Raw genomic sequence first — 19,265 nt, forward strand, 5'->3', positions numbered from 1 at the left:
AGGCCGAGCTGAGCCGGCGCTTGCCACGGGGGATCGCGTCGCTCATGTCTGCCAGCCGATGCGGCCGAAGTCGCGGTAGGCCGGGCTGTGCCGGCGGCTGTCGTGCATACGTCACGCAATGTGTGATGTGATGTCAGCGCGCTAGGGCGCGTCTTAAAGGGGCAACGGCCCCCACAGGTAAGTTAAAGGGGCAATGGCCCAAACAGGTAAGTAATACACGTATAGTTAGGTTAAAGTGAATTATATATATTATGTGTGTAAGGGACACCCGGTGGAACCGCCACAAAAAGACCATTATAAGGCTCTGTGGATGTTTTATTCAGAAAGGAATTTAAGGACAGTATTTTACAACCAATTTTTAAAGTACAATCGATTAATATACGTTACAGGTGACAAATTAAACTTCAAGTTTTGATGTTAAAATGTGGTGGCGGAATGGCTGTGCAGGGCGGTAGAATTGATTTGTATCATACAATGTAATGATCACGATGTTACAAATGTTCTTAATGTTCAATATATTATTTTTTTTTTAAAAAGTGGGTAGCACTCTCGCCCTCGGAGTGAGATGGTTGTGGGTTCACGGTAGAAGCCTGAGCACAAAATCCAGGCTGATGGTCCAGTCCAGTACTGAGGGTGTGCAGCACTGTTGGAGGTGCCATCTTTATAATAAGATGTTGAACCAAGGCCCCATCTGCCCTCTCAAGTGGGCATAAAAGATCTCATGGCACTATTTTGAAGAAGAGTGGGGTTAGGGTTAACCCTTACCCTAACACGGTGTCCTGGGGCCAATATTTATCCCTCAACCAACAACTAACAACAGATGATCTGGTCATTATCACATTGCCTACTTTAAGAAGACTTGCACACTTTAAGAGCCTAAGAAGTTTGTGGGAGCTTGCTGTGCGCAAATTGGCTGCCGCATTTCCTACATTACAACAGTGACCACACTTCAAAAAGTACTTCATTGGCTGTAAAGCACTTTGGGATGTCCTGAGGTGGTGAAAGGTGTTAAGTAAATTGAAGTCTTTCATTTTGCACTAGGTGGCTGCACTGTACAGCCCCACTCCATTACCGAGGAACTGTTGTGCCTGTTGGGAGTGAGCGACAAGCCAGGGGATCAACCCGCCAGTGCTAAAACAGAAAGTATGATTAACTTCTCTCGGAATGGGCAAATTTTATTAAAACATTTAAAAAAAGGCAAACAGCTACTTCACTAAATACTTTTATAGCAACTAATTAACTGGTCATAATCGTCAAAATTGAAAAAACCATGCATAAAGTGAGACAAAAACCAATCCGATTTTCAGATTAATGCATAGCCGTGAGCCACCGTTTCCGATAAATGATATTCTTCCATCGACTCCAGGGTAGACTCGCTGCATTTCGCTGATGTAATTTGCAACGACTGAAAGATCTGTGTCACCTGGAGCAGCAAAAATAAAAACCCCGATTAAAGGAACATTTCATAGCAATATTGGCAGGTGGGTTGAACATGGTTTGAAAATGTGTGTTTACCAGTGTCGTGTTTCAAGTTTTCATTCTTCAACATGGTGAACCCATCTCCACCTCCAGCAATGTAGGAGTTGACAACGATTTTGTAAACTTTGGAGACATCGAGCGGTTCATAGTGTGGCACACGGCAGTCTGAGCAAAGAACCTTCAGCATGACCACCCTGTGTCCCGAGATTCTACTCAGGTCGAAGGCTATGTGGACACCTAGGAAATGTCATCATGTCAGTCTTGGTAGCAGGGAGAGAATCAACATTGCAAACAATCACTTGAGGCACACAATGGGTGTGTGTCTGAAACCCTTCCCCTCCCTCCCCCTGAACCACACCCCCTGAACACTTGCTCTGAAACCCCTCCCCTTGAACCCTCCCTCCTGAAACCGTCCCCCCTGAATCCTCCATTTGAACCACTCTCCCTGAACCCCTCCTCCCTGAACTCTCCCACCTGAACTCTCCCCACTGAAACCTGCCCCCCTGAAAACTTCCCCCTGAACTCCTCTCCCTGAACCCTCCCATTGAACTACTTCCACTGAACCCCTCCCCCGAACCACTTCCCCCTGAACCACCCCCCTGAACCTCACCCCCTTTGAACCCTTCCGCCTGAACCCCTCCCCCTTGAACCCCGTCCCCCGAAAACCTTCCCACCTGAACCCCTCCCCCTTGAACCACTCCCCCGTGAACCTGTCTCCTCCCCCCTGAACCCCTCTCCCTGAACCTGTCCCCTTGAAATTCTCCCACTGAACCCTGAACGCCTGAAACCCCCCTGCTGAAACCCTCCACCTGGAATCTGTCCCGCTGAATGCCTCCCCTCGCCCCGGCCCCCCAAGAGAGCGGTGACTGGGGAAGAGATCGGGGACTGGGGGAGGGAGCGGGGACTGGGGGAGAGAGCGGGGACTGGGGGAGAGAGCGGGGACTGGGGGAGAGAGCGGGGACTGGGGGAGAGAGCGGGGGGACTGGGGGAGAGAGCGGGGGGACTGGGGGAGAGGGCGGGGTGACTGGGGGAGAGAGCGGGGACTGGGGGAGAGAGCGGGGGGACTGGGGGAGAGAGCGGGGACTGGGGGAGAGAGCGGGGACTGGGGGAGAGAGCGGGGACTGGGGGAGAGAGCGGGGACTGGGGGAGAGAGCGGGGACTGGGGGAGAGAGCGGGGTGTCTGGGGGAGAGATATGCATATTAAAAGGGTTCTTTCGTTTGGATCTTGCGGGCCTATCGCCCCCCCCTCCCCCATCCACGCCCCCACTCCGGGTAAAACTGGGCTTGGGATGTAATTGGTGTTAACGAATCTACCGCTCCCATTTTGAGGAAGTACCAGTTCAGCAAGATAAAATCGCACATTCATGAACCCCAGCTGAGGAGTGTGTCTCCTTCATGGTTTTAAAGTAACAAGCAACATTGTCAAAAGAGGTATGAATGACTGCTGAAATGTTTTATTGCCACAGAAGGGACTGGCTGTTGTCTTTCGGCAACTTGTAGGCTTGTAGGACGGTGCCACGTGCAGCAGTGGGGAATGACCTTACCAGACACCTGCAAGAACTCCCCGGTGTTCTGCCCATATCTTCTGACAGAATGTTCAAAAGCTGCTTTTAACGTTGATCCTCGGACCTCAAGCAGATCAATAGTACTTCCAAATGGTAAAACACTTAAAAGATTTTCTACTACTATTGTTCCTGTGCATAGGGAAAAAAGATGAACCCATTATTTTATTTGATTGCAATGGACCATTTCCCACTTCCAGCTTTTTACATTCATTCAGCTGAGTTTTTGTATCCTAAACTGAGGAGTTTTACATTTCAAGTCCACCTATTTAGTTATCTCAACTTCAAATATTTATCCAGTTTTCTTTAAAAAGGTGCAGTGGTCTCTGCCTGTGGCAACCTCTCTCTCTGGCAAAGTTTTTCATGAAACTCCAACACTCTGTCAAAAAGTTTCTTCCAACCTCTCTCCTCATTCTCTCAGTAATAATTCTAAATTGATGACTCCTTATCATTGACTCCCCAACCAGTGGAAATTCTTACCCTATTCAAAACTCTGCATAATTTAAAAAAAATGTATTATATTTCCTCTTGATCTTCTCTGCTCCAGTGGGAATAGTCCCTGTACCTCAAGTCTCTCCTCATACCTATAGACTCCCATCCCTGGCATCCCCCTGGTGAATCCACACCGTACGCTTCCTGTGGCTTTAATGTCCTTTCTATAATGGGGCACCCAAACAGGGTACAGTAGCATAGTGATTATGTTACTGGACTAGTAATCCAGAGGCCTGGATTAATGATCTGTGGATAAATCCCACCACGGCAGCTGGGGAATTTAATTTCAGTTAATTAAAATTTTTTAAATTCTGGGATAAAAAGCCAGTATCAGTAATGGTGACCATGAAACTATCGGATTGTCATAAAAATCCATCTGGTTCACTAATGTCCTTTAGGGAAAGAAATCTGCCGTCCTTACCCGGTCTGGCCTATATGTGACTCCAGACCCACAGAAATGTGGTTGACTATTTACTGCCCTCTGAAATGCCAGCTCACCACCACCTTCTCAATAGCAATTAGGGATGGGCAATAACTGTTGGCCTTGCCAGCGACGCCCACATCCCAGGAACGAATAAAAAAACTTCACACAAACTGTGGCATTAACAATTTTTTGTACAAATTTATCATTACTTCTTTACTCTTGTATTCTGTACCCCTATTTAGATTTTAAAATGCTTTTGCCCTTTTTAAGGTTTTATCCACCTGCATTCTCACTTCAGGGAATGAACCCCGAGATCTCTCTATTCATCTGCCCCCTTCCCTGCCTTTCCATTGAGTGTACTCCCCCATTCATTCAATAGCAAAATACTGCGGATGCTGGAAATCTGAAATAACAACAGGAAATGCTTGAAATACTCAGCAGGTCAGGCAGCATCTGTGGAGCTTCCCCCATTCATTGTATTGTACTTTGTTCAAAAATATATTCACACTTATCCACATTATTAAGGTGCATCTACCACCTGTTTCCCTCTTTCTAACACAACGATGATAACTTGCATTTATATAATGTCTTTGATGTAGTAAAAAGTTGCAAGGCTCTTCACAGTAACGTAATCAGACAAAAATCTATTAACCTGTCTATGCCTTCCTCAAATCTGTTGCGATCCTCCTCACTGTTTACCAAACCCTGCATTTTGTCATCCGCAGGTTTTGAGATTGTGCTTCCTGCACCCATGTCCAAATCATCGATATGTAGGAAAGAAGTGGGCCCAGCACTGAGCCCTGGGATATCCCACTCCAACCTGCGCAACATCCACTCACCCTAACTCTGTTTCCTGACTATCAAACAACTTTCTATCAGTGCTGCACCATTTCCTCTTATACCGTATGTCTGAATTTTCTAACAACACCTTGCATTTATATAGCACCTTTAATGTATCAAAACATCCCAAGCCTCTTGTTAGACACCTTAAATAACACCTTCGGAAAAGTCCATCTTTTTTTTATTCATTCATGGGATGTGGGCGTCGCTGGCAAGGCCAGCATTTATTGCCCATTCCTAATTGCCCTTGAGAAGGTGGTGGTGAGCCGCCTTCTTGAACCGCTGCAATCCGTGTGGTGAAGGTACTCCCACAGTGCTGTTAGGGAGGGAGTTCCAGGATTTTGACCCAGCAACGATGAAGGAATGGCGATATATTTCCAAGTCAGGATGGTGTGTGACTTGGAGGGGTCTTGGAGGTGGTGGTGTTCCCCATACACCTACTGCCCTTGTCCTTCTAGGTGGAAGAGGTCACGGGTTTGGAAGGTGCTGCCGAAGAAGCCTTGGCAAGTTGCTGCAGTGCATCTTGTAGATGGTACACACTGCAGCCACGGTACGCCGGTGGTGGAGGGAGTGAATGGTTAAGGTGGTGGATGGGGTGCCAATCAAGTGGGCTGCTATGTCCTGGATGGTGTTGAGCTTCTTGTGTGTTGTTGGAGCTGCACTCATCCAGGCAAATGGAGAATATTCCATCACACTTCTGATTTGTACCTTGTAGATGGTGGAAAGGCTTTGGTGAGTCAGGAGGTGAGACACTCGCCGCAGAATACCTAGCCTCTGATCTGCTCTTGTTGCCACAGTATTTATGTGGCTGGTGCAGTTAAGTTTTTGGTCAATGGTGACCCCCAGGATGTTGATGGTGGGGGATTCGGCGATGGTAATACCACTGAATGTCATGGGGCGGTGGTTAGACTCTCCCTTGTTGGAGATAGTCATTGCCTGGCACTTCTGTGGCGCAAATGTTACCTGCCACTAATCAGCCCAAGACTGAACGTCATCCAGGTCTTGTCGCATGTGGGCATGGACTGCTTCATTGTCTGAGGATTTGTGAATGGCACTAAACACTGTGCAGTCATTAGTGAACATCCCCATTACTACATTCCCTTTATCTATCCAATAACTCACTTCTTTGAAAAATGATTAAACTTTTCAATCAAAAATTGTTGATTAACCCATGCATTCCTAAATGATTACTAATTTTAGCTCAAATTACAGATTCTATGGGTTTGTCACAAACTACGTTAGACTAACTGGGTGACAGTTCCCTGTTTTATCCTAGTCTAATTTATTAAACTAAGATGTTATGTTATGCTTTTATATTATATGGATTGAAAAATTGTGGCCAGAGCCTCTGCTATATCCTGTCTTCTTTCAACAGCCCAGGTGCATTCTATCAGGGCCCGTGACTTATCCATCTTGAGTTTTGCGAATGATTTCAGATATAATTCCTCTTCTACAGTTATCCCAACAACTGTTCCATATCCTCCTCATCATTTGTTAAAAGCGAGACAAAATATTCATTTAACATCTCCAACATATACCTTCATTCTCTACAATCAGACTCTCTCCTTCAGCCCTGACTGGTCCTATCATCTCTCTCACTATTTGTTTACTTTTTACATGATTATAAAAGCCTTTTCTATTTCCTTTTATATTATCAGTTTGCCTTTTTTTCTTATTCCCTTTTAGCACTTCTAATCTCCCTGTTCACCCCCCATGACACCTTCTATATTGCTCAGGATTTTATTTAGTATTGTTAACTCTAACAATCAATGGGATTGAGTTTTCGCTCGTTTGCGCTGTTTTTTCAGCCCAATGTGCCTGAAATCAGCGTAACCTGCGCAAAAATATCATGAAATTTTACGTGTGAATTACGTTCAGCGCAACTCGGGTTTACGCGATCTTTTGCGCTAGTTTAAAAAACATCGCCCCACCCACAAACCTGGCAACACCCAGCGGATGAATGAATCGCCATTGGGAGTTTCCACTAATTGCGCCCCTTTGCGAGGAGGCTCCAAAAATTAAACTGGTTCTTTTGGGCACGAGGATACGTTTTAAAAGGTTTTGAATGTAATTTTCTTTTAATTTACTAAAAAACTGACCGCTGTACCCCAATATAACTTGCAGGTGGTTCTGTATATTTTCTGAAAGTCATTTTCAGTCATTTAAAATCAGGTAACTCACAGGTGGTGGGCTAAGACACTCTGATTAAAAACTCTTATTTTTGGTGATAAACCCATTTCCAGCTGTGTTAATCTGCACCCAGTTACCACGCTTCAAAAATCAAGGATTTTTTTTAAAGCATAATTTAAAAAATTGATGTGTTAAAACGCTCCCCAATTGGGCTGGTTCACGGCATATTCTGCGTTCGGCGATATCCAAACGAGTTTGAGCAAAATCTCGAGGAAAAAAACATCAAAACTGGCACAACTTTGGGTGCAATTTGCACCCGCATCGCCGAGTGTGCCCAAGTGAAAACTCTACCCCATATGTCTTTCTTTTAAGTTTTAGTTTAGTTTCTATTTATCTTGTGTGTTACTGGACTACTCACTATCTTGTATGGATCACAAGCTGATTAATAGCTAACTCAGTATAATATACAGTTTTGGTGAACTCTGATTCAATAATTGGGCCTTTGATTGTAATGTTTCAACGCATGGTCAGGGTGATTGAACAGGACTGTGGGTGATACTCCGTCCTTCTGCCTCTAGATCAAGGTTCAAGTCCAACTTCCATTCCTCTCACAATGCAACGACTGAGTCAGCACACCTCCATGTCCCCCATGCCCGTCAAAGCTTTGTTTTAACCTGTTCAATTACATGGTGTCTTCATGTTTCTTTAAAGCCCAACCAACAGTCAAGCTCTTACTTTTAGTGGTTCCACCCTTACTCATTCTTCATCTGTTAACATTCCTGGCCTCACTTTCTCCTCGATTCTCAACTAGAATCTCCTCCACTGCTAAAGGATCCTCTAAGAGGCTTGCTCTTCTCCTTCATGCTAAACGTCCAACAACTCTTAAATCTCAATAAAGCTCAAGGATGACCACGAATTGAATTTGACAACATTTTTTAAATGTTTTCAATTCATTAATACTTTCCAGTTGAGGTGAGTTTTAACTAAAGGCGACACTGTTCACCAGAGATAGAAGTATTTGTGGACTATTAGCTGACCTACATACCGTTGTTACTCTGCTCGTCAATGGGCCCACGGATTCCGCCACCTTGCATCAAACAAATGGAGACGTGGCTCCAAAACCTTTCATCTGGTTTTCGGATATTTTGGTAGATCTGAAAGAGAGAAGGAGGAGAGCGGTGTAGGTTCCGTCAACTCACTTAGATTATTCCTACTCCACACTTCTGCAGGGCATTCATTCCCACCACTGCGCTCTCTGCATGTAGTGTTACAGCCATCTCCTGGCTAGTGAGATCCCAACATACATGGCTCAATTATCATGGTCAAACCTATAAAAATAGTTTGAGTTTCATTCTAAATTGATATAATTAGGGTATATGAGGAATGGAGGTGTTGCAATGGATTGCCTTTTCACATTTCCTCTCCCTATTGGCTGTAAGAGGCGGACATGCACTGGATTTGTAGATAGTCTCAACCCAGTTCCACAGTGCATGTTGCCCACAGCACTAAATTGTCTCTAATTTGGCACTAAAGTTGCAATTTAGCAACCTCATCCCCAGCTGGCCAGCCCAGCTGTACTCATTTTAAATAACAACAGAAAATGCTGGAAAAACTCAGGTGGTCAGGCAACATCCGTGGAGAGAAATTAGAGTGACGTTTCGGGTCTAACCCTTTTTCAAACTGGAAAGGAAATAAAATAGATCGAAGGCAGGGCTGCGATAGAACAAAAGAAGTAAAAGAAGTAAAAGAGACATTAAGAGGTATTCAAAACCAGATGAGATGGTAATAGGACAGTGGAGACAAAAGACGGCAAGATTAAGTGTGAAGTGTACTGGCAGGATGGGAGACAGCTGCTGTGTGGGAGAGAGAAATAAAAAAGGAAAGGGGGGGGGAAGGGAAGATCCAAAACAAAGGGGTGGAAAAAAAATATAAGTAAAAATGTAATAGGGGCCGAGGTTATGATCTGAAATTGTTGAACTCGATATTGAGACCGGAAGGCTGCAGAGTGCCTAATCGGAAGATGAGGTGCTGTTCCTCGAGTTTACGTTGAGCTTCCGTGGAACAATGCAAGAGGCCAAGGACGGTGAGGTCTGAGTGGGAATGGAGCGGTGAATTAAAATGACAGGCGACCGGAAGCTCGGGGTCACCCTTACGGACTGAACGGAGGTGTTCCGCATTTTACTTTTATTTTTACTTATATTTTTTTCCACCCCTTTGTTTTGGATCTTCCCTTCCCCCCCCTTTCCTTTTTTTTCCTCTCTCCCACACGGCAGCTGTCTCCCATCCTGCCAGTACACTTCACACCTAATCTTGCTGTCTTTTGTCTCCACTGTCCTATTACCATCTCGTCTGGTTTTGAATACCTCTTAATGTCTCTTTTACTTCTTTTACTTCTTTTGTTCTATCGCAGCCCTGCCTTCGATCTATTTTATTTCCTTTCGAGTTTGAAAAAGTGTTAGACCCGAAACGTCACTCCAATTTCTCTCCACGGATGTTGCCTGGCCTGCTGAGTTTTTCCAGCATTTTCTGTTGTTATTTCGGATTTCCAGCATCTGCAGTATTTTGCTATTGTACTCATTTTAAAACAGGCTCAGGTTTCAGCGGGTGTTGAAGATTCGTGCTCTATACGGGACTGCCCCCACTCATCATTTTGTAAAAAGCCAAGGAGTGAAGTCAATGTGGATATTCAGAGGATGAAAGAAAAGGACTTGCATTAATATAGCGCCTGTCATGGCCTCGGGAGGTCCCAAAGCTCTTAAATTACTTTTGATCACTGTTGCATTGTGGGAAATGCAGCAGCCAATTTTTGCGCAGCAAGCTCCCACAAACAGCAATGTGATAATGGCCAGATAATCTGCTTTTGTGATGTTGATTGAGGGCACTAGGGAGAACTCCCCTGCTCTTCTTCGAAATAGAGTCATGGGATTCCAGTGCACTATTGCATAGCACCTTCACCTCAAACTGATTCCTTCAGCTGTTTCAGTGAAGTCATTAACCCAGCAATGAGGGACCACTGTTAAACCAAGTAGCATAAAAATATAGTCAGAGTTCAGGGCAGGGCCTACAAGATCAAATTTGGGGGTGCAATGCACCCCTAATGTTATCTCTGGAGCAGCAATCGCTTCCCCTAGGTTCCTCCCCACCATCATCACTTGGTCACCTGGCTAAGAGGAAATATTGGGTAAGTTTCCTGCTGGTGATTAGTTTCCATGGAGCTCTGATGGATGTGGCCGTACGTGGATGGCAGAATCCAAAGTGTGGACCTCTAGCCGGTCAGCAGTCACTGACGGTGCTCACTCACACTGGGGAATGGCCAGAAGGGAAAGGTACCGAGTGTGGAAACATATCCCGGAACAACTTTCCACCTTTCAGCAGAGAGCAGTGGGACGGGTAGGGAACTGGAGGGGGAGGGCAAAAAACCAGAGAGACAGTGTAAATATGAGGCTGATAAATCATTGATCTGTATCATTCAACCACTGCACAACTCAGATTACCTGGACAAGGGACAGAAAATAAAGTGAAGGCATCCCTCCCCTACTTTAGTTAAAGAAATGGCAGACAGTCACATTCGGCTGGGTTTATGTGCATGAAGTACATGGCTCGGCGGTTGTTTCTTACCATAGCTTCACAGATTAAATTCCCCATATTGCATTCCCGATTCCTGCACTCCTCAGTGGTTCCATTCAGATACACCAGAGTTTTCCCAATGACTTCCTTTGAATAATTGGCAAGTGTCTTTTTCCAGTTGTTTACATCTGCCAGCAGCACCTCATCTGAAGGTAAGACAGGAGATCTGGTCAATGGAACTGAATATCAGACGCCCATAATGTCATTGATTTATAAAATTAAATGATATTCCTTGCCAGTTTTTTCCTTTTCTCCTCCAGGCATTGCCGGGGTGGGGTGCTGCAGGCACCGTTTGCCCTCCCCAAGGCGGCACTATTAGTGCCTGACCCTTCGTAATGAGCGTCGGCAGGCTATTCGACCGCAGGAGGTCCCGCATTCGAGCCCCAGCCTGCTTTCCCCCCAGTGGGAGCAGCCAGGAACAGTGAACTCAACGCATGCCATGGATTGTGGGGGCTGCACTCTGAGCTCTTTCCCTGGGCCTCTCCATTGTTCTTTCCAGCAGATTTGATGTACTGGTCTCTTCAGGCCAAGATTCAAAGCTGCAATGAGCAGGGTGTCGATGGAGAGCAAGATCAGCCCTCCCCTTTAAGAACTGGCTGGCGCCATTGTGTCTGTGTTCCATTGCTGACTGACATCACACGAGCTTCGCCAGCGTTCTAAGGTAACGCCTCGCTCCTCGGCCTTTGCGCCTTAAGAGAGGCGTGTAGCACCTGATTAAGCGCTCCAATCAACTCCGGGGGTGATAAAAGCCAAGTTTGCAGTTGGAGGCGATAATTAGCGCTAGGCGCTAAACTTTGCGCACGGCCGATAATCGCGTCCCAAACGGGGTGATACTGAATTTTTCCCCCATACTGTGGTTTGCTCAGTTATGTGTATGACTGGTAGTTATTCAAATCAACTCAGCTCTGGTAACTGAGGGACATTTAAATAATCTAATTGTTCAAATCACTGAGTTGAGTTGGTTGGAATATTCAGAGAAAGGTACGTTAGACGAGCTAGCTCCTGCAGTTAGAAACCGATATTAAAAAAAGGCTTGTCTACAATAGAGTAGCTTAGTATATCAGTTGCGACCTATAGGTGTATTATATTGCTGTTTATCTTTTGTTCAGTAGATCTGGTTCCAAATTAGACCTGATGTTTTTGTTTTCTATGGCCTGACGCAATGATATTAGTCACTAGAAATATCACTTTTAATCATTCCTAATTGAGAACGGCTCTAAGCTTAGTCACTGTGATTATTTCATAGATAATACTTTCTGTGCATTACAGAAAAGTAATCCACTGTGTAAGAAACACAAAATGGATTCAGACACAAAAGTCATTTGTGATCCATAGAAATATAGGATCGCACCTCTCTTTAAGTAAATGTATAAGATGTCAATCATGCAGATCAAGGAGTCTGAGGTTGTGTAGGGTGATGTAGTTTGAAACATTAACCTACGTACACAGTGCATCGCTCCTAACTGTACAGCTTCTTCTACACACTTACCTCGGGCATACCCATTCAGAGAAGTTCATGCAAGTACACTGTAGTACAAAATATAGAATGTAGACGATAAGAACTGTGAACAGAAGTGGACTAAGATATTTTATAGTTACCATAAAATGAATGAAATTATTTAAAACTGACATTTTTTTGACAAAGATGCCAATAATAAACAATAAGGTGTTCAGACTCATATTGATGAACAATTAACAGAGTGACATTTACAGAAGTGTGAACAGGGCGGTTGTTTTGCACTGTGTATACGGGCTGCAATATCAGACACTTACATGGGATTTTATAGAACAAAATAACTTCAATGAAAATGAGTAATGAACACTGGGATTTTTTTTAAAGTTATGTATACAAAAATGGATTACATGTTAACATATCAGAAAGTGAGATAGACTATAGAATGGTTGATAACAGGCCAATACAAAGCTCACTGGTGTAAATGTGACCATTTCACAACACTGACATATTGGAGCAGATTTTCATTTTTTCCCACCTGAGCATTAAGCAACATTTGGGCAGAAAGCAGGAAGGAAAATCTGGTGGGGAGGATTGTTTGCCAGTAACAGAACCTGGCTCAATTTCCTTTCATTAAAATAAGTAAAAGAAAAATCCATTGGGTTCTGTAAGGGGCATGCAATCCTCTCTGCCAGATTTTCCGTTGTGCATCCCGCCCAGGACATGCTTAACACCCTGTAAAGACGGACATCTTTATTTTTATCTTAATTGATTTCAGGATTTTAGAATTAATTTTATAAATGCTAATTGTGAGTCTGTCCATTGTGTTCTGCCCTAGAGCAGGCCCTAACTGAAGTCACACACACACGAGATTGTTCTGTCTCTTACTAGGGAAGAGTGGCTCAGGGGTTTTTATCTTCAGGAGTACCTTTTCCTAGGTGAGCTGCAACCAACACTAAAGATCCCCACCGACACTTTCACGATGCAGAGGTGCACCCACACACATCGGACTCAGGTACCCCGGCTGGGCGTCAACCCAGGACTCAGAGTTCCAGTGCTACACTCACCAGAGCTGTCTGGAGTGGGGCCCGCACCCAACCCTTCTGACTCAGAAGCGAGAATACTACCACTGAACCAGTGCTCACTCAATCTGGACCCGAGTTTAGCCCGCTGGATGTCAACCCAGTATTTAGAGACCATAATTCAGTCTCCACTCGCTGGGGCTGTCTTTAGTGGGGCTCGAACCCTTCACCTTCGAACTCAGAGTGGTGGGGGGAATGCTACCACTAACTAAAGGCCCACTGATTTATAACAGTTTGTCTGATTGTCTCAAATCATGAGACAGTGGGGTGGCAATATGGTATTACTGTATATAATTACTAGCAGAAGTGCCCGGCGGTGCCGAGGCTTTTTTGAGGGCATGTTGTTGTTGGAGGAGAGAGAGAGAGCGACTGGGAGGAAGAGAGAGAGCGACTGGGGGGGAAGAGAGAGAGCGACTGGGGGGAAGAGAGAGAGCGACGGGGGGGGAAGAGAGAGAGCGACTGGGAGGAAGAGAGAGAGCGACGGGGGGGGAAGAGAGAGAGCGACTGGGAGGAAGAGAGAGAGCGACTGGGGGGAAGAGAGAGAGCGACGGGGGGGGAAGAGAGAGAGCGACTGGGGGAGAGAGAGAGAGCGACTGGGAGGAAGAGAGAGAGCGACTGGGGGGGAAGAGAGAGAGCGACTGGGGGGGAAGAGAGAGCGACTGGGGGGAAGAGAGAGAGCGACTGGGGGGAAGAGAGAGAGCGACTGGGGGGGTAAGAGAGAGAGCGACTGGGGGGGAAGAGAGAGAGCGACTGGGGGGGAAGAGAGAGAGCGACTGGGGGGGAAGAGAGAGAGCGACTGGGGGGGAAGAGAGAGAGCGACTGGGGGGAAGAGAGAGAGCGACTGGGGGGAAGAGAGAGAGCGACTGGGGGGAAGAGAGAGAGCGACTGGGGGGGAAGAGAGAGAGCGACTGGGGGGGGAAGAGAGAGAGCGACTGGGGGCAAGAGAGAGAGCGACTGGGGGGGAAGAGAGAGAGCGACTGGGGGGAAGAGAGAGAGCGACTGGGGGGAAGAGAGAGCGCGACTGGGGGGAAGAGAGAGAGCGACTGGGGGGAAGAGAGAGAGCGACTGGGGGAAGAGAGAGAGCGACTGGGGGGAAGAGAGAGAGCGACTGGGGGGAAGAGAGAGAGCGACTGGGGGAAGGAGAGAGAGCGACTGGGGGGAGAGAGAGAGCGACTGGGGGGAAGAGAGAGAGCGACTGGGGGGAAGAGAGAGAGCGACTGGGGGGAGAAGAGACGAGAGAGCGACGGGGGGAAGAGAGAGAGCGACTGGGGGGGAAGAGAGACGAGAGCGACTGGGGGGAAGAGAGCGAGCGACTGGGGGGAAGAGAGCGAGCGACTGGGGGGGAAGAGAGCGAGCGACTGGGGGGAAGAGAGCGAGCGACTGGGGGAAGAGAGCGAGCGACTGGGGGGAAGAGAGCGAGCGACTGGGGGGAAGAGAGCGAGCGACTGGGTGGAAGAGACGAGCGAGCTGAAAACGAGCGACGGGGGAAGAGAGCGAGCGACTGGGGGGAAGAGAGAGAGCGACGGGGGGGAAGAGAGAGAGCGACTGGGGGGAAGAGAGAGAGCGACTGGGGGGAGGAGAGAGAGCGACTGGGGGGAAGAGAGAGAGCGACTGGGGGAAGAGAGAGAGCGACTGGGGGGAAGAGAGAGAGCGACTGGGGGGGAAGAGAGCGAGCGACTGGGGGGAAGAGAGCGAGCGACTGGGGGGAAGAGAGCGAGCGACTGGGGGGAAGAGAGCGAGCGACTGGGGGGAAGAGAGCGAGCGACGGGGGGGGAAGAGAGAGAGCGACTGGGGGGAAGAGAGAGAGCGACTGGGGGGAAGAGAGAGAGCGACTGGGGGGAAGAGAGAGAGCGACTGGGGGAAGAGAGAGAGCGACTGGGGGGAAGAGAGAGAGCGACTGGGGGGAAGAGAGAGAGCGACTGGGGGGGGAAGAGAGAGAGCGACTGGGGGGGAAGAGAGAGAGCGACTGGGGGGGAAGAGAGAGAGCGACTGGGGGGAAGAGAGAGAGCGACTGGGGGGAAGAGAGAGAGCGACTGGGGGGAAGAGAGAGAGCGACTGGGGGGAAGAGAGAGAGCCACTGGGGGGAAGAGAGAGAGCGACTGGGGGGAAGAGAGAGAGCGACTGGGGGGAAGAGAGAGAGCGACTGGGGGGAAGAGAGAGAGCGACTGGGGGGAGAGAGAGAGCGACTGGGGGAGAGAGAGAGCGACTGGGGGGGAGAGAGAGAGCGACTGGGGGGGGGAGAGAGAGAGCGACTGGGGGGGGAGAGAGAGAGCGACTGGGGGGAGAGAGAGTGCGACTGGGGGGGAGAGAGAGAGCGACTGGGGGGGAGAGAGAGAGCGACTGGGGGGGAGAGAGAGAGCGACTGGGGGGAGAGAGAGAGCGACTGGGGGGAGAGAGAGAGCGACTGGGGGGGAGAGAGAGAGCGACTGGGGGGGAGAGAGAGAGCGACTGGGGGGGAGAGAGAGAGCGACTGGGGGGGAGAGAGAGAGCGACTGGGGGGGAGAGAGAGAGCGACTGGGGGGGAGAGAGAGAGCGACTGGGGGGGAGAGAGAGAGCGACTGGGGGGGAGAGAGAGAGCGACTGGGGGGGAGAGAGAGAGCGACTGGGGGGGAGAGAGAGAGCGACTGGGGGGGAGAGAGAGAGCGTCTGGGGGGGAGAGAGAGAGCGTCTGGGGGGGAGAGAGAGAGCGACTGGGGGGAGAGAGAGAGCGACTGGGGGGGAGAGAGAGAGCGACTGGGGGGGAGAGAGAGAGCGACTGGGGGGAGAGAGAGAGCGACTGGGGGGGAGAGAGAGAGCGACTGGGGGGGAGAGAGAGAGCGACTGGGGGGGAGAGAGAGAGCGACTGGGGGGGAGAGAGAGAGCGACTGGGGGGAGAGAGAGAGCGACTGGGGGGGAGAGAGAGAGCGACTGGGGGGGAGAGAGAGAGCGACTGGGGGGGAGAGAGAGAGCGACTGGGGGGGGAGAGAGAGAGCGACTGGGGGGGAGAGAGAGAGCGACTGGGGGGGAGAGAGAGAGCGACTGGGGGGGAGAGAGAGAGCGACTGGGGGGGAGAGAGAGAGCGACTGGGGGGGAGAGAGAGAGCGACTGGGGGGGAGAGAGAGAGCGACTGGGGGGAGAGAGAGAGCGACTGGGGGGAGAGAGAGAGCGACTGGGGGGGGAGAGAAGGGGGGGGGGGGAGAGAGCGACTGGGGGGGAGAGAGAGAGCGACTGGGGGGGAGAGAGAGAGCGACTGGGGGGGAGAGAGAGAGCGACTGGGGGGGAGAGAGAGAGCGACTGGGGGGGAGAGAGAGAGCGACTGGGGGGGAGAGAGAGAGCGACTGGGGGGGAGAGAGAGAGCGACTGGGGGGGAGAGAGAGAGCGACTGGGGGGGAGAGAGAGAGCGACTGGGGGGGAGAGAGAGAGCGACTGGGGGGGAGAGAGAGAGCGACTGGGGGGGAGAGAGAGAGCGACTGGGGGGGAGAGAGAGAGCGACTGGGGGGAGAGAGAGAGCGACTGGGGGGGAGAGAGAGAGCGACTGGGGGGGAGAGAGAGAGCGACTGGGGGGAGAGAGAGAGCGACTGGGGGGGAGAGAGAGAGCGACTGGGGGGGAGAGAGAGAGCGACTGGGGGGGAGAGAGAGAGCGACTGGGGGGAGAGAGAGAGCGACTGGGGGGGAGAGAGAGAGCGACTGGGGGGGAGAGAGAGAGCGACTGGGGGGGAGAGAGAGAGCGACTGGGGGGGAGAGAGAGAGCGACTGGGGGGGAGAGAGAGAGCGACTGGGGGGGAGAGAGAGAGCGACTGGGGGGGAGAGAGAGAGCGACTGGGGGGAGAGAGAGAGCGACTGGGGGGGAGAGAGAGAGCGACTGGGGGGGAGAGAGAGAGCGACTGGGGGGGAGAGAGAGCGACTGGGGGGGAGAGAGAGAGCGACTGGGGGGGAGAGAGAGAGCGACTGGGGGGAAGAGAGAGAGCGACTGGGGGGAAGAGAGAGAGCGACTGGGGGGAAGAGAGAGAGCGACTGGGGGGAAGAGAGAGAGAGAGCGACTGGGGGGAAGAGAGAGAGAGAGCGACTGGGGGGGAAGAGAGAGAGAGAGCGACTGGGGGGGAGAGAGAGAGCGACTGGGGGGAAGAGAGAGAGCGACTGGGGGAGAGAGAGCGCGACTGGGGGGGAAGAGAGAGCGCGACTGGGGGGGGAAGAGAGAGAGCGACTGGGGGGGGAAGAGAGAGAGCGACTGGGGGGGGAAGAGAGTGAGCGACTGGGGGGAAGAGAGAGGGAGAGCGAGCGACTGGGGGGAATAGAGAGAGAGAGCGACTGGGGGGGAAGAGAGAGAGAGAGCGACTGGGGGGAAGAGAGAGAGAGAGCGACTGGGGGAAGAGAGAGAGAGAGCGACTGGGGGGAAGAGAGAGAGAGCGACTGGGGGAAGAGAGAGAAAGAGCGACTGGGGGAAGAGAGAGAGAGCGACTGGGGGAAGAGAGAGAGAGAGCGACGGGGGGAAGAGAGAGAGAGAGCGACTGGGAGGAAGAAGAGAGAGCGAGAGACTGGGGGGAGAAGAGAGAGAGAGACTGGGGGAGAAGAGAGAGAGACTGAGGGGAGAAGAGAGAGAGAGACTGGAGGAGAGAGAGAGTGGGGGAGAGAGAGAGAGAGAGACTGGGGGGAGAGAGAGAGAGAGACTGGGGGAGAGAGAGAGAGAGACTGGGGGGAGAAGAGAGAGAGAGAGAGAGACTGGGGGGTGAGAGAGAGAGAGACTGGGCGGTGAGAGAGAGAGAGACTGGGGGGAGAGAGAGAGAGAGAGAGAGAGAGAGACTGGGGGAGAGAGAGAGAGAGAGACTGGGGGAGAGAGAGAGAGACTGGGGGGGGAGAAGAGAGAGAGAGAGACTGGGGGAGAGATAGAGTGGGGGAGAGAGAGAGAGAGTCTTGGGGGGAGAGAGAGAGGGGGAGAGAGGGAGGGGGAGAGAGAGAGGGGGAGGGAGGGGGCAGAGAGAGAGAGGGGGAGGGAGGGGGCAGAGAGAGAGGGGGAGGGAGAGAGGGGGAGGGAGAGAGGGGGAGGCAGGGGGCAGACAGAGAGGGGAGGGAGGGGGCAGACAGAGAGGGGGAGAGAGAGAGGGGGAGGAAGGCGGCAGAGAGAGAGGGGGAGAGAGGGGGAGGGAGGGGGCAGAGAGAGAGAGGGGGAGGGAGGGGGCAGAGAGAGCGGGGGAGGGGGCTGAGCGGGAGGGAGGGGGCAGAGAGAGAGGGGGAGGGAGGGGGCAGAGAGAGAGGGGGAGGGAGGAGTCAGAGAGGGGGAGGGAGGGGGCAGAGAGAGGGGGAGAGAGAGAGGGGGAGGGAGGGAGGGGGCAGAGAGAGAGGGGGAGAGAGAGAGGGTGAGGCAGGGGGGAGAGAGAGGGGGAGAGTGGAGGGGAGGGGGGAGAGGGAGGGGAGGGGGGAGGAGAGAGAGACAGAGGGAAGCAAAGAGGGAGGGGGCGAGTGGCCCGCGGCTGCAAATGGAGCCAAGCCCCGGGAACGGGCGTGAGCCGGCTTGAGGCTGTGAGAGACGGCCGGGCCCGGTTGCCGGGGTAACCCTTCCACCCGTTCCCGCCCTCCCGAGCCGCACCCTCCGCCCTCCGGAGCCCCGCCCTCCCGAGCCCCGGCCCCCCACCCGAGCCGGCTTCAAGACCGCCGATAGCGGCTGGGTCTGCGCTGGTGCCAAGCCCCGGGAATGGGCGTGAGCCGGCTTGAGGCTGTGAGAAAGTGCCGGGCCCGGTTGCCGGGGTAACCCTTCCCCCCCCTTCCTGCCCTCCTGAGCCCCACCCTCCTGAGCACCGGCCCCCCGCCCGAGACGGCTTCAAGACCGCCGATCGTTGACGCGTTTTGCTCTGGGCCGACGTTGACGCGCGCGCTGACTCCCGCCCCGCCTGCCTTTACTAAGATGGCGGCGATGGCTACGCTCGCCTCAGTCCCGCGCCGCCAGCCTTTAGAAAGATGGCAGCGATCGCGGGCCGCTTGTTGAGCGGGACGGGAGGTGCCTAGCTCGGGCGTGGCTGGGCAACAGAGGCCCAGGCTTCGAGGCCTGCAAAAACAGTGAAAGGTAGGAAAATTATAGAGCTTAGAGAAAAGATTTACAAATTAATTAACTTTTTTAAAAAACAATTTGTGTTTTAAAAGCAACTTTTTTTTTGCTGGAAATGTAGATTTGAAAAGAAACATGCAGAAAGTGGGAAAAAGAA

The 19,265-nt window shown here is 51.0% G+C and overlaps 1 protein-coding gene across 1 annotated transcript in view; it reads right to left on the bottom strand.

The window, feature by feature from the left end:
• Positions 1–302: 302 nt before the first annotated feature.
• The window catches only part of LOC147121648 (5'-nucleotidase-like), a 109,014-nt gene continuing 90,051 nt past the window's right edge, over positions 303–19,265 (bottom strand). The window contains exons 4-8 of the mRNA XM_085977980.1: positions 10,546–10,733; positions 7,973–8,081; positions 3,024–3,173; positions 1,516–1,716; positions 303–1,423 (exon numbers count right to left, since the gene is read on the bottom strand). Coding sequence (XP_085834106.1) covers positions 1,254–1,423; positions 1,516–1,716; positions 3,024–3,173; positions 7,973–8,081; positions 10,546–10,733 — 818 coding nt within the window. The 3' untranslated portion in view covers positions 303–1,253. The remainder of the gene's footprint in view (positions 1,424–1,515; positions 1,717–3,023; positions 3,174–7,972; positions 8,082–10,545; positions 10,734–19,265) is intronic.

The sequence above is a fragment of the Somniosus microcephalus genome, chromosome 3 (assembly GCF_052327205.1).
Source record: "Somniosus microcephalus isolate GS21.2 chromosome 3, FLI_Smic_1.0, whole genome shotgun sequence".
Classification (NCBI taxonomy): Eukaryota; Metazoa; Chordata; class Chondrichthyes; order Squaliformes; family Somniosidae; genus Somniosus; species Somniosus microcephalus.